Here is a 13,147-nt window from a genome sequence, read left to right as displayed (position 1 = left end):
CTGTGGCCCTAAACCAAAACAGTCTTCTCCCTTTCTTCTGTGTCTGAGGTAATATCCTTAGCTAGGTGTCCTGGAGGCTGACACCATATCATAGGTACTTAGATGGTACCTCTGAAAACTATTGGCCCCCCAAGATTTCAGAAAGGATTTTCAGAAAGTTTTTCTGCTGTGTGATTAGAAACCAGATGTGGACAAGCAACGAAAAGCCCCAGACAGGCAAAACTGCTAGTTCCTTGGGTATCCAGGGGACTGTTTATTTCAGTGTGAGGACCTATTTTGAATTTTATCTTGAAAATAAATAGTAAGCATGCTGTGGTTTCTTTCATGGTGCTCTCTTTTTGACTCTCAGATGTGATTGATGATGATCTACTTTGGGTTATGTTCTTTTTTCAGAATGTTCAGTGAGCTTTGCAGCGTGGAAACTAATTCAGTACTGAGCCAGTAAGTCCGTATATGTGCTAAACCCATGGTTAACCTCATAGAGACTGTTATGTGAGATGGAGGCCGACAGAAATGTGTAGATTCTAAACTGAGCTTTTAAAATAAAAGTAAATGGAGTGAGTTATTTAATGACCTAGCATTGTAGCCTTGCTGTCAAGTCAAACACTGGAAAAGCAGGTTCATCCTGCAAAGGAGAAGAATGAGGAGCTGGCTACCCTACTCATGTTTTTCAGGTGCTGTGGCTCATGAGATGCTGCTCTTTATGGTGAGACACCCCTTCACCACACCCTAATTCTCAAAGCAAAGGAGCTCTTTTAATAGGAAGCTGCCAATAAGGAGCTGCAAAGGACTTCTTCCTTCTTTGCCTTAGCAGTCTGGGAATCAGTTCTGCAGCATTTGGTAATTACAAGCCTAAAAAAGAAGAAGCCAGGCATAGAAATGGAACCTGTATCCTCTTAATTATGCTGTTACTGCCTTTAGGCCATGCAAACAACACCCTTTCAACAGGATTCTCAAATAACTAGCTCTGCCCCTTATAGAAGGAAGGCTGGGCATATGTTCTCAGCTTCCTTTCACCATTTTTGTTACATTGCTACATTGAAGTGGTTTTGAGTGGTGCTTCATAATGGGTGGTAGCAAGCAGTCTCATGGCCACACAAGTATATAGCTTTGGAGAAACCAACTGTGCTGAGGTTCTCTGGCTACGAGCAGCTTCACAGGCATCAAACCGAATCATCTTGCTGCCACACTGGTACTTTTTAATCCCTCTGCTTTTCCCACACACTTTCTAACATGCTCCAAAATTCCTGAGTTTTGTGCCTCTGCTGAATCATGTCTGTATTCACTGTTGTGGGTATTTTTAACATGGTTAATCTTGAAGAGTATTCAGGATATATAGACAAGTGTGGCTTTGCTTTCATTCCCATCTTTCCCCCCGCATTCTGAACGTACACTTCCATGGTTGCTTTCTTTGTCATCCCATTGCTTGGGTTTTTTTCCCCAGTGTCTTTTATCTTGTGAGTAAAGTTTGAACAGTACGCAGAAAGTTAACTGCCTGGAGTCTTTTAAATATAAGTAACACGCACCCAGTAATAAGCTGTCGGTTGTTTTTTTGCTGCCTGCAAAGAAACATAAACACAGTGCTCATTTCTGGCAGGTTTTTACTGTCAGAGTTTCTCCTATTATATTTATCTTACAATTTGCCAGGGGGTGAAGTTATTAAGTTTTAGCAGCAGCCATCGATCAAGTTCACAAGTTAACACGATAAAGGCTCTGTGCCGCTCCGATCCGGGAAAATGATGATCCTCACTCGGTAATTAACTAAATGAGAAAGTTAAATCTTACTTGAGAGCTGGGAGAGATGAAAGAGAGGTGTTTGTCAGTTTCTCAGTGGAAATTAGAAGCAGTTTTCTGCAATTCCCTAAGCTGCTGCTCTGTCATATTTTACATAAGCACTGGGAAAACGTCTTGTAATTAGTGCTGTCATGGAGGATTTTTTTTGCTGAAGGATGTTGGAATAATTCATTAGATTATCAAGAAAGGCTTGTGTCCTGAAATGATTAGCACAGTGAAATTTAAACCATTAACGATAACAAGTTTAGAGCTTGCTGCAGTGCAGAGGCACCCGGGGTATGTCTGTGCCTATTTCAATCATTTCTTATAATTAAACATTATGTCCTCTTTTTTCCTCCCCTTCACTAAGACCCATCCAAAATTCCTGTTAAGGTGGCTCTGTCTAGATCAGTCACTGGCGATGCAAGCAGTTGGAGGTGAAATGCTGCGGTTGCAGATACACAGTAGAAGACATCTATCTCTGTCAGAGCCTGTAGTCCCAGGGACTCAAGGAAGGAGAGGAGAAGCCCAGCTATGACCTGTTGGAACTGGCATGTCAAAGGGAAGTCCCTGCCTTTTGTTTGGAGAGAAACTCTGAGAAATTTGCAGTGGTGGTCTAAGGTCTCAGTCTTTTCAGAGCTCCCAGCATGAAGATGTCTTGCAGGTTCAGAAGGTCCAAAACCTTGCTGGAATCATTTAAACCATTCTTGATATTCTAGGAAGCAGCTTCTCTTTTTCTTTGACTTTAAGATTATCTCTTCTTACCTTAAGTAAGATACAGTCTTAATTCATCCACCCTGTAGAAAGTGTCTTAACAAAGTCTTCTGCAATGATTAGAGGTCATGGTATTTTTTTAGAAAAATATATGGAAGTTGTGACCGCTCATGTGAGTGGGGAAACACTATACGTATACTAGAATCAGAGAACTGTACTTGTGGGTTTTTCTGTGCTTTAGGAGGCTCCTTGGTCCCTTGTACTGAACAAAACCAAAAGTAACCTTGGTTGTCATATATGGGTTACAGCAGTGATATGCCATGGCTGTTTTGTTTTATATGCAGAGCAGTAGATTTATCCAGGCTTTATTTATCTGTGTTGAAATATTGTACCTTCCTATAGTTGCAAGCCGTTATTTAGATTAAAGTCCTTTCATATATTAGTCCTCTTCTACTTCACTGGGCATACAAATGTGCCTTGTGTTAAATGTAGCCATTTGGAGAAATGGTCTTGTAATTATGGGCTGCAATGGAGCATAGTACGTAGATCCCTGAGCTAGTACCAACCTGAGGCACTCAATCCCCTGGGTTTGCTGGCACAGCTTACTAGCTCAGGCGCACTGTTGAGGGAGGACACCTTTACTGTTCCTACAAATGAGCAGTTGTGCTTAGAGTCAGCTGCAGCACCTCTCAGCCCTCACTTACAAGGGTTTGTGAAAAGGGAGTCAGAAAAGCTTTATCTGTTCCAAGTTATAATAGTAGTTTGCTCTGTTAAACTTCCTCCCAGGTAATGGACTACCAGGGCTTATTCTTCTTTGCCACTTTTGAAAGTGAAGCTTATAAAAAGCATGATTGTAATACAGTTCATTTGGGTGGATATTTGCCCTAGCAGTATGGATGGCATGTGGGACAGTTCTGTCTTTTTCAGGTGAGGCCTGGTTATTGTACGAGGAGAGGGAAAAGGCTGTAGACAGTTGCATGCTCCAGGAAACAGTTGCTGATATTGTTCTGAGGTAGTTTGTCATGAACTTGAGGCAGTTGATCAGAATGGTTGAGTCATCGGGGTTTCCCAGGAAGCTAAATTGATTCTCTCACTGATAGTAACAACCCTCTTCCCCCAGTGCTTTAATAATGCTTGGTTTGTTGTTGCTTTTTAAATAACAGGCCTTTTTCAATGAACACCCAGTAGATTCTCAAGAATCTTGAAATTGAAATTCTGGAATTTTGTTCCAAACTGTGACTACAGGCAGTCTGGGGGAGGCACGTGAGCATGTATTGCAATTGAGTGATTTGGGAGCCCTGTCTGTGTCTACTCTGCAGAACTGGTGTGTTCATGGTCCCCTGTCCTCCTGGTCCCCTGCTTACATAGACCACAAGACCTGCTGGGCACACCATGGCTATCTCTAGACTTGTCCTCACTCCTTTTCATGGGAAACCAAAGCAGGCAGGGGTGCAAACCAGGTCTCAAGTTGGCATTGTCAGAATGTAGCTAAATATGTGGATGAACCTGAAAAATGTAGTGTTCCCTTCTCCACTAATTTGGGCAAAACATTGTAACATCTACAGTGATTTTCTTAGCAGACCCACTATATAAACCTGGAGTTTGACTTCCAGAGCTGTTACAAGTGTTGGTCAATGAACTCTTTAATTTACTCATTATTCCCACCCAAGAGGCCTGTATTCACTTGGGATCCAGGCAGAATGGTTGTTTTGTCCCATCTAAGCCATCTGTTTGTACACACATAAGCCATTACTTGTTTTTGCAGATGTTGCAACTTCTGTTTGATACCCCAAACTGATGTTTTAGAGGTAATTGGGGAGCTGAAGTCTGCTGGGAGAAGGGTGCTCAGGAGGCAAGGAAAGGCCAGAACGTGGTGCCACCCCATGAAAGGAGTTGCCCCTTTTGTGGTCTTTGTACATCAGTTGTCTATTCCTCTCCAGTCCAGCATATTAGTCAGACTTCAGAGTCTCTCAAATTAAAAGGCAGAGGTATACGTTTTTCAAAAATGCTTTGTAAAGACAGCCTGTTGTCAGATGCAAAGCAAACAAAATGAGAAATGAAATGAGATCAAGCTTGTAGAATACAACATCTCTCCGCTCTCTTAATCCAGCATTTTTACAGGGGTGTCTGTTTTGCAGGCAGCTTAACTGCAGCAAAAATTACCAGAATCCCTTAAGACCGATGTTCAATGGTAATAATTTTTTTTGCCAGGCTGTTGCCTACTGTAGACTTTTATAGGAAAAGTCCAGCCCTTCACACCTAGAACTTCATGCCCCCAGCCCCTTTAGAGATTTCTCTATATAAAAACTTTGCCCAAGAGAGTGTTTCTTTCCTGCCGCCTAGTACTGGCTCTATGACTTGCTTGCAGTCAGTGCTGTCCATTTGCTGACTAAATGAAAGTGCAGCTCAGTCATAGCCCTTGTCTTGCATGATCTTACTGAACACACAGAGAAATTCACAGGGAGGAGTGGGGATAGAAGTAAAGTTGAAAACACCGAGCTGCAGAGTTGAGCACTGATCATTGGTGTGATCTCCATGTTCTGTGTTCTCAAAGAAACTTAAGTCAAACCATAATTCCGAAATAGAATGCTTGTTAGAAATGACAGCTAATTACTTTCTTTTTCTACCATAGGAAAAGTCTGTCCAGCTCTGCTGAGAAGAGTATTTAGGTGGATTTTCTGTAGAAAATAAAATATACATGGTGATTAGTTGAGTAGATTTTCAAATTATGAGGGTTTTGGTGTTCCAAAGTCAGGATTGCTGTCAGGGGGGATATTGAAGTACAGGAATTATTTACTCCTGAGAAATGAGAAATTCTTGCACTCCAAACACAGATTTGGTAACTAGATTTTGTGGTCTAAATAACCCACTACTTTGGCACATGTTGAAAAAAGGCTTTTTTGTTGTTTTGTGTTGTTTGGTTTTGTTTTTTTTTTTTTCCCTGCAAAATCATTTAATCCTTGCATTTCTTTTAGATCATTAGATATCTTTGAAGAGAGATTTAGATACTTGTTTTTTCCCTTAAAGTTAATAAAATCTCCTGGTGAGGTTGATGCCTGGAATTATAATCATAAAACAGAAATATGGCATCCCTATATCAATGTTTTATATATTCTGATATCTGTAATTTGGTTTTAATTATTTGATAATTAATAGAGGACCTCTAAAACCAATGTAATATTATTGACTGTTATTATAATGCTGTCTGGCTGTACAATGAAGGAGAGAAAATCACATGTTTTCAGCATTTAATACAAACTATTTAACCAGTGTGGTAAAAAAATAATTCCCCAGCAAACAGTTAATCTTACTTGGACAAAGAATATTCTTGCAATGCAAAATGTGCACTTTTCTTCCAGTTAGATCATTTAGAAAGCAGAAATTATGTCTTGCTATCAAGTAGTAAATTGAAATGTCAATGTTTTGTTTTGTCGCTGAAACTATTCTTTGAGCTGAGTCCTCCTGACATGTTATTAACAGTGCTCAGAAAGTTGAAAATCTTTTATTCTATGAAAGAAGTATGTACCAAATATCAGGGTGTGTTTCAGATGGCTTTGCTCTCAAGGTATAATTTTATACTCAAAAGAGGTACTATCAGTTTTTTCTCCTCATCCATTTCCTGTGTTCCTTATGAATTTTAGCAGCAGTCCATTCTTTAGGAAAAAAAACAAAACAAAACAAAACCAACAGAACCCAGAGGCAGATTTCTGTTGGTTCACTGGAGTAACTGGTAACTGTAGATTAGGGATCCAGATGCATTTTACTGTCTACACAGTGTAAATAAAATAAATGTTTAAGTTAAATTGCCACTCAGGGTTTCCCATCTTGTGTGCAGCTCTGGCATGAGCCAGTACATTGTCCTGCAGCGGTTACAGCTTGTGGTGGCTGCACTCCGACTGACAGCACCAAGTGGGATACGTGGTCTCAGCCAACTTTATGTAACAGAGCACTTTTTTCCCTCTATTTTCTTCCCCCTAAAAAATGATAAAACCACTTGAGCTTCTTCTCATATGTGTGATTTGGGTTGTTTCTCTCCTTCCTGTTTACAGACAAAACTTGCCAATGGCACTTCCAGTATGATTGTGCCCAAGCAGAGAAAACTGTCTGCAAGCTATGAGAAGGAGAAGGAACTCTGCGTCAAGTATTTTGAACAGTGGTCCGAGTCTGACCAGGTGGAGTTTGTGGAGCACCTCATCTCCCAGATGTGTCACTACCAGCATGGACATATAAACTCATACCTCAAACCCATGTTACAGCGGGACTTCATCACTGCACTGCCAGGTATTTCTGCAGGCAGAGGGAACTTGCTTCTCCATCTTTGTCTTTCAGGAAAATAATCCACTCTGGCCTACCCTGATGGAGAGGTCTCTTCTAGGGTCAGTTTGCAAAATAGATGATACCTTTTCAACAAAAAGCTCTATACCAGTATGAAATGTAGTAATATTTTATTTGGCGTTCCTACCATCTCTCAAGGCATGATCTAATACCACCATGGTTTGGCTTAGGAGTAAATGATAGATCATATATGTATTGTAAGGACAGCCATTGCAAGCCACAGGGCAGGTAGTTGCCCACAATGATGCATGAATAACGAAAATGTTTAAAATTAAAACTACTACTCTTTTTGGTTGCTCAGCTGAGATTTTCCCTTTTCTTAGTTAGTTTTTTTTGTCTCTCTTTCCTAGTAAAATACCTTCCTGAAGCTATCACTATGATTGTGTATTTATTGCTAATAGGGAATGGGAGTACCTAAGATCAAAGGATGGAAGTGTTCTGTTTTTCACACCTCTGTAGTGCTTTCCATTGAGAATATTATCCCAGCTGTTCTCAGATGTGGCATTGCGTGTATCTCACAGAATGCATACATAAAGTAGGGTGTGTGTAGTTTTGTATTGGCCCTGTGTTATAGATGCGAAAACTGAAGCAGCGGGAGATAAAATATGTACAGCAATAGAGTTTCAGAACCAGACAGAAATTCCTGGCTCTTTGGTCTTTTTTTCATATCATTAGATTATACCTTTGCAGATAGATAGGTAGACAGTTTATAGATTAGTATTCTCATGGCATAGGTCCTTGGTTTGAGATGGACCTGAGCAAGAAGTAGTACAGATTTTACCTCTAAATAGCTAAAGAGAGGAGTTTCTTGCCAAGAGCTTGTTCTGTGCATACCTTTGGAGAATTGCTGAACAACTATTTGTTCAATCCAGTCCTTTGATCATTCTTCAGATGAGATTTCTCAATGTGAAATTTAAGTTCTAGGGTTTTAAAAGACAGAAAAAACCATGTTTAACACTGAATTATACAAAGCATAAAGGCACTGTAGGAGTTTTGATATGAAGTTAAATACATAGACTCACTGGATTTTTAAGCTCATTGTGCCCAGTAATCAAATGGCTGTTGAGCATTAAAAAAAAAAAAAATCTTAGTTATGCTAAGTACCTGCTTATGTTAGTTTTTAGTACTCCAGTGGCAATAATCTTGTGTACTTAGAGCAGCATTATAACTTGAGGAGCTGTTCTCTTTCAGAAAAAATAGAAAGAATTTTGAAAGTGCATTGGCTTCCCCACTTTTAAAGTAGAAGTATACATATAGTTACATACACAATTTTCCCAGGTCTTTCTCCACAAAACTCCATCAAAGCAAGCCAACTCATCTCATTTGCACTTGCTTAATTTCATTCTACAGGCCTTTTTCTGAAAATTTTGGGCAAATATTAGAAATATTTTCAGAGGCATTCAAAATTTCTTAATCATATTGTATTTGTTAGTGGTCTTTTCACAGTTACCCAGGAAGCAGTTAATTTTACTATCTCAGACTGCAGTACAGATAGGAATCAGTCAGCTAGTATGTGAGGATTTGAATAGTTATAGGAACTGTGTGCTTAAATAGTGTATGTGCATCAATTTGCATATTTGCAAAGTGCTGATGTCCTAGTGAATATAGCTCTAAGGGAGAAAATTAATGGCAAGGCGATCCACTGGCACAGACTCCGCTGGCTGTGCAGGCTGTCCTGAGTATAGGCAAGTTTCTGAGGAGAATGGGAAAGTGGAAGGTAAGAAACTTCCTAGGAAAGGGTGATGAACCTAAAATTTTAAATTAAGTCACATAATAAAAAACCTAAACTCTTTAAGTATTGTTTAGCTTTCTGAAATTCTCAAGTGTTCAGTATTCTGGTTTCATTTTTACTCCTTCATTCTCTCTCCTGCTCTCCCCTTGAGTAAATAAAGTTACTTCAGAATCATGAGGCATCTTATCTCTGTCCTCCTAGCACTGTCCCAAAGAATGACCAGAATTAAAGGTAGCTTTAGATCATGAGCAGATTTTACTAATATAGAGTAAAATTGGCTCAGATTATTTTCCCAGTACTTTGAACAGAATTAAGGTTGTTTGAAAAATACAGCTTAACTGGGTACTTAAACTTTGTTCTGTTTCTGAAAAATAAGGTCTCTGCTTAGCATTTCCAAGCTGTTTAACATTTTTTATGAGGAAAGTCATTTTTATAAGGGTTTCATGTGTGAAATAACCAAAACATTCTTGTTGGTATGGAGGGCTGAAGGGCTAATCGTGTTTCACATCGATTTAGTAGAAACTTTTGTGAGCAGAGATTTCTCTTTTTTAAGGAAGCAGTGCTTTCTTGATATATGTTTCAGTGAGGTTTGCTGTTCCTAAGAAACAAAATAATAAAATTGAGTTTACAGCCAGGCCAAAATAGCTCTGCCCATTCACTTATCATAAATGTGAGGAGGAGAGGCCAAAACATTCTTTGCGAAGGGTCTAGGATCAATGGCAAAGGATGACTTACAGCCCTGGAAGCAGTTACACCACCTCATTGCAGCAAGATCTAAAGTGTTACTATTGATGGTCCAGAAAGGGCAGGTGTGTCAGAGGCAGACTTGTGGGTGAAGATTACTGTGCCCAGTTTATGCAGTGTAGCCCTGCTTCCTAAAGCCACCAACTGTTCTCTGTATAAAATAATTTTTTGCTGTGATGCTGCTGACGTAAAGCCGCCAGTATGGATACTACACAGACAAGTATTTGTAAATGGCCAGGTGGGTCTGTAAATGCCTGTGGGCTCATTGGAAGCAACACAGACTGGGGAAGAAAATATGGCATTTCTACCCATTGGAGAGAGATCAGGGCTGCAAGTGTTAGGGTAGAGAAGCAAGGGGACACAATGTCTATATCTGCCCTACCAAGTTGTGGAATACCTGCCAATTCCAGTTCACATCCACTAAAACATTGTCTCTCTATTTTCTCAAATTGCTGTAGAGTCAATCTAAATTTACAAACACTCTTTTTTTTTCTTCTTTTTTTTTAAAGAATTTTATATAGTGACTGTATATATCTTTTCAGATTAAATACATAATAAAGGCTGCTGATGCTTTTATTTTACAAGGTGACATCTAATTTTGCATCTATAAAGATAAGAAATGTCAGACCTCTTTCTGCACTCTCTGGTTGTGCATGGTATCATTCACGTGCTTTTTCTATGTGTAAATGGAAGCATAAAGTGCTGGGCAGAATGTCTCACACAAAGTGTATTATAAATTTAGGATGTTTGAAAGGAGGGAGAGGAGGCATGCTGAATTTTCTCGCTTTCATGCACTGGGAGATAATTTTGAGATCTTCTGTTAATGAAAACTAAGGTTGGGCCTTTTGTGTCTCATGCACTCTAATCAGAAGCAGCTGATTACACCCAATCTGGGCTTGCGGAAGTACGGACATGTGACTGTAAAAATGCACTTGCTGCTTTTTTTTTTTTTCTCTGTCACAAGCAGGACCTGGTCTTTGAGACTGTTGTTTTAAAAGCAGGAAGATATGTATTTAACTCTGTCCCAAATGTGAACCAGAGGGAAGATGCATGTAATACCGATCTGCCATGCTTCCTATTTGGTTGGTCTGAATGTTATGCCTGAGGGATGATGGGGTCTCTGAAATTTGACCTGTGAAGTGAGATAATCTCTTGATGGCATGTCTCACTTGTGAATTAAACAGCTTGCAAGAGAAGTTGTATTTATGCAGCATATAATTTAAAAGGCATCTTATTTTCCTGAAGTCTTGCTGGTGATTAAATTTGTGTGGGTAAGGGCACGTTTTACTGCATACATCCATCCAGTTAAGAAACATAGCATAACTTTCCCTGGCCCCTAGCTACGCAGACGTTACACTGGGCTGCTTGGTGCTAACCAGGCAATTGCTTTACATTTCACTCCAGCCATGTTGAAACAAAGCCAGTCCTGGTATTCATGCTGGAAAATATTTGCAAATTATACCGTTTTGGTGTGCATATTTTTCCTCCACCCACTAAAATAAAATGGAACTAGCAAACCTGCTTCACTTTCTTCTTACACAGCCTCTCCTTCCCTCTCGACTTCCCTGTACATCTGCATATCTTTCCCTCCCCCATGTCTAAAGGTACCACTACCCTTCAGGGCACACATTGGGAATATATATTTTTTTCTTCATTACGTTTAAAAGCTACTGCTTTAGCAAAAACAGCTTTTGAGCCGTTGGAACATGAGAACAGCTGTAGCAGTGAGATGAGAAATGGTCCTAATATAGAGAGATTTTGGGGGCTGCGTCGCTGAGTTGGAAATGCCATCCATAGAATATCCCCCTAGTGCTAAAACCCATCGAAATAGATTGGAATGACTTCTTGGATTCTTTATTATTTTTAATGACTTCTTGTGTTATATCCAAAGGAAGTTGGAGAATGCTGTTCACTCCTGAACTTAACCACAAATGCTCTTCTGTGCATTTGGTCCAGCTCTGCATGCAGAAGAGGAGATGGAAAGAGAGGATATCTTTGTGCTAGCAAGAGGAGTTGTTTTAAACTCCATGTCTCCCCAGCAAATAATCTTTTTTTTTCCCTCCCCCAGCTCGGGGATTGGATCACATTGCTGAGAACATTCTGTCATACCTGGATGCCAAATCATTGTGTGCTGCTGAGCTGGTGTGCAAGGAGTGGTACCGAGTGACGTCGGATGGCATGCTGTGGAAGAAGCTCATCGAGAGAATGGTCAGGACAGACTCCCTGTGGAGGGGGTTGTCAGAGAGGAGAGGATGGTGAGGAAACTGCATCTTCACCTCTTTTTACCCCATTTAGGACTGTAGGTGCTATGTGTTTCAAACCACGTTTGAAGAGGGTTATTTAGCACCCTGAAATACCATGTTGGTTCCAAACCTGACAGTTGCTTAAATCAAAATTTGGGGGTTGATAAGTTAGGACATTATTTGGCTATGCAGGCAATGTGGGGGCTTTTTCCTCACCTTCCTCATCCGATCATGCTCTTATCCCATTGTGACAAGTGAGATATACAGACTGAGATTTTTACGCCCAGCTGTCATTTGGTTCAAATTAAGAAGCTGTGTATGCCCCAGGGGAACACTAAACTAGTCAGCAGTTCAGAGCAGAAGAGCTTTTTTAGGGGTGGCAGTGGGGCAGCATGTGCTATGAATTAGTTGTTTCCTGATAGGTCTGTTTGTTTTCCTCAGCAGATTTTCACTATTAGATATCTGTTTAATTTTCAAACTGGAAGCTGAGGGTAGGTACCACGGAGAATATGGGACTTTAGAAATGCAGATAGATTAGTTAATAATCATCTGGAATAGCCTTACTACAATGTGGGTCTCACTCAAGTTTGAAGCTGCTCTGTTAACATTTCATTAGAACTTTCCCTCTCAGGGGTATGTCCTTTAATACATAATTTTCTTTTCCAAGGGTGTCCCTAGGATGTTGGCAGAAAGGAAGCTGGGTATGAATATTTCATAAACAAGATAAAAGTGACAGCTCAGGCTTTTTGGTTGCTATTAAAAAGAAAAAGATACGGAGTTGCAAACAAAGACTCCTGGTTTATGGTTAATTTTGTTATACTGTTTGTCTCAGGAAGTAAAGGCGAGTAAATCAGGATTATGAAACATCCTTTAAAAATAAATACCATTTTGATCTGCCTCCAGTAGTGTAATGTTTATAAAGAGTGTAAAATAAACACAAGCATAGCAGTGGTAACTTTTGCATTCCTTTTAGTGCCTTGTTCTCTCCAGGCTATTTTTGTTCTGTATTGTTGAGGTCACAGTAGGTCGGAAGAGGACCTTAAGAGGTTATTTAGTCCCTCCTTTTCCCCAGAGGCAAAGCCAGGTTTCTCTTCAGTCATCCCAGGTGTTTGTCTAATTTGTTCTTAAAAAACCTTCACTGTTGGAGATTCCCTAGGTCTTGCCTGGGCAAGGAGTTTTACTGTTTCACTAACTTTAGTGTTAGAAAGATTTTCCTAAAATCTAGGCTGTCTTCCTAGCTACAGTTTGGCATGTTATATTTATTCTACACAGACACAGAGGACAGTTTCTCATTCTCCTTTTTGCAGTTATCTGTTCTATGTTGGAATATGATCATGTTTCCTACATTTTGGATGCATAACCTGCCTTAGTTCTGTGTTGTCTTGTCCTCTTGTCATTCTTGTTTTTTCCTCCAATTACTCTACTCCATTGTTAGAGCGTGGTGTAATCAGCTGGGTGTGTTACTTCTGCCGAGGCATCACCAGAGTGTGGTGGTGTGTGAAGCATTATTTTGCATGTTGTATGGAGGACACTTCGTTTTATGCTTTCCAGTAGAACATGTGCTTTTTTTTTTTCAACAGGGGTATAATAATGTTATAAAATTAAT

General features: G+C 39.9%; 1 protein-coding gene across 6 annotated transcripts in view; it reads left to right on the top strand.

The window, feature by feature from the left end:
• Positions 1–13,147, top strand: part of BTRC (beta-transducin repeat containing E3 ubiquitin protein ligase) — a 117,146-nt gene that overhangs the window by 86,378 nt on the left and 17,621 nt on the right. For all 6 annotated transcript variants that reach the window (XM_074907610.1, XM_074907605.1, XM_074907608.1 and 3 more), the window contains 2 exons: positions 6,537–6,768; positions 11,367–11,553. In XM_074907610.1, coding sequence (XP_074763711.1) covers positions 6,537–6,768; positions 11,367–11,553 — 419 coding nt within the window. The remainder of the gene's footprint in view (positions 1–6,536; positions 6,769–11,366; positions 11,554–13,147) is intronic.

This window comes from Athene noctua, chromosome 5, assembly GCF_965140245.1.
Source record: "Athene noctua chromosome 5, bAthNoc1.hap1.1, whole genome shotgun sequence".
Classification (NCBI taxonomy): domain Eukaryota; kingdom Metazoa; phylum Chordata; class Aves; order Strigiformes; family Strigidae; genus Athene; species Athene noctua.
Note: the sequence above shows the minus strand (reverse complement) of the source record. Positions and strands in the feature narration are given on the sequence as shown.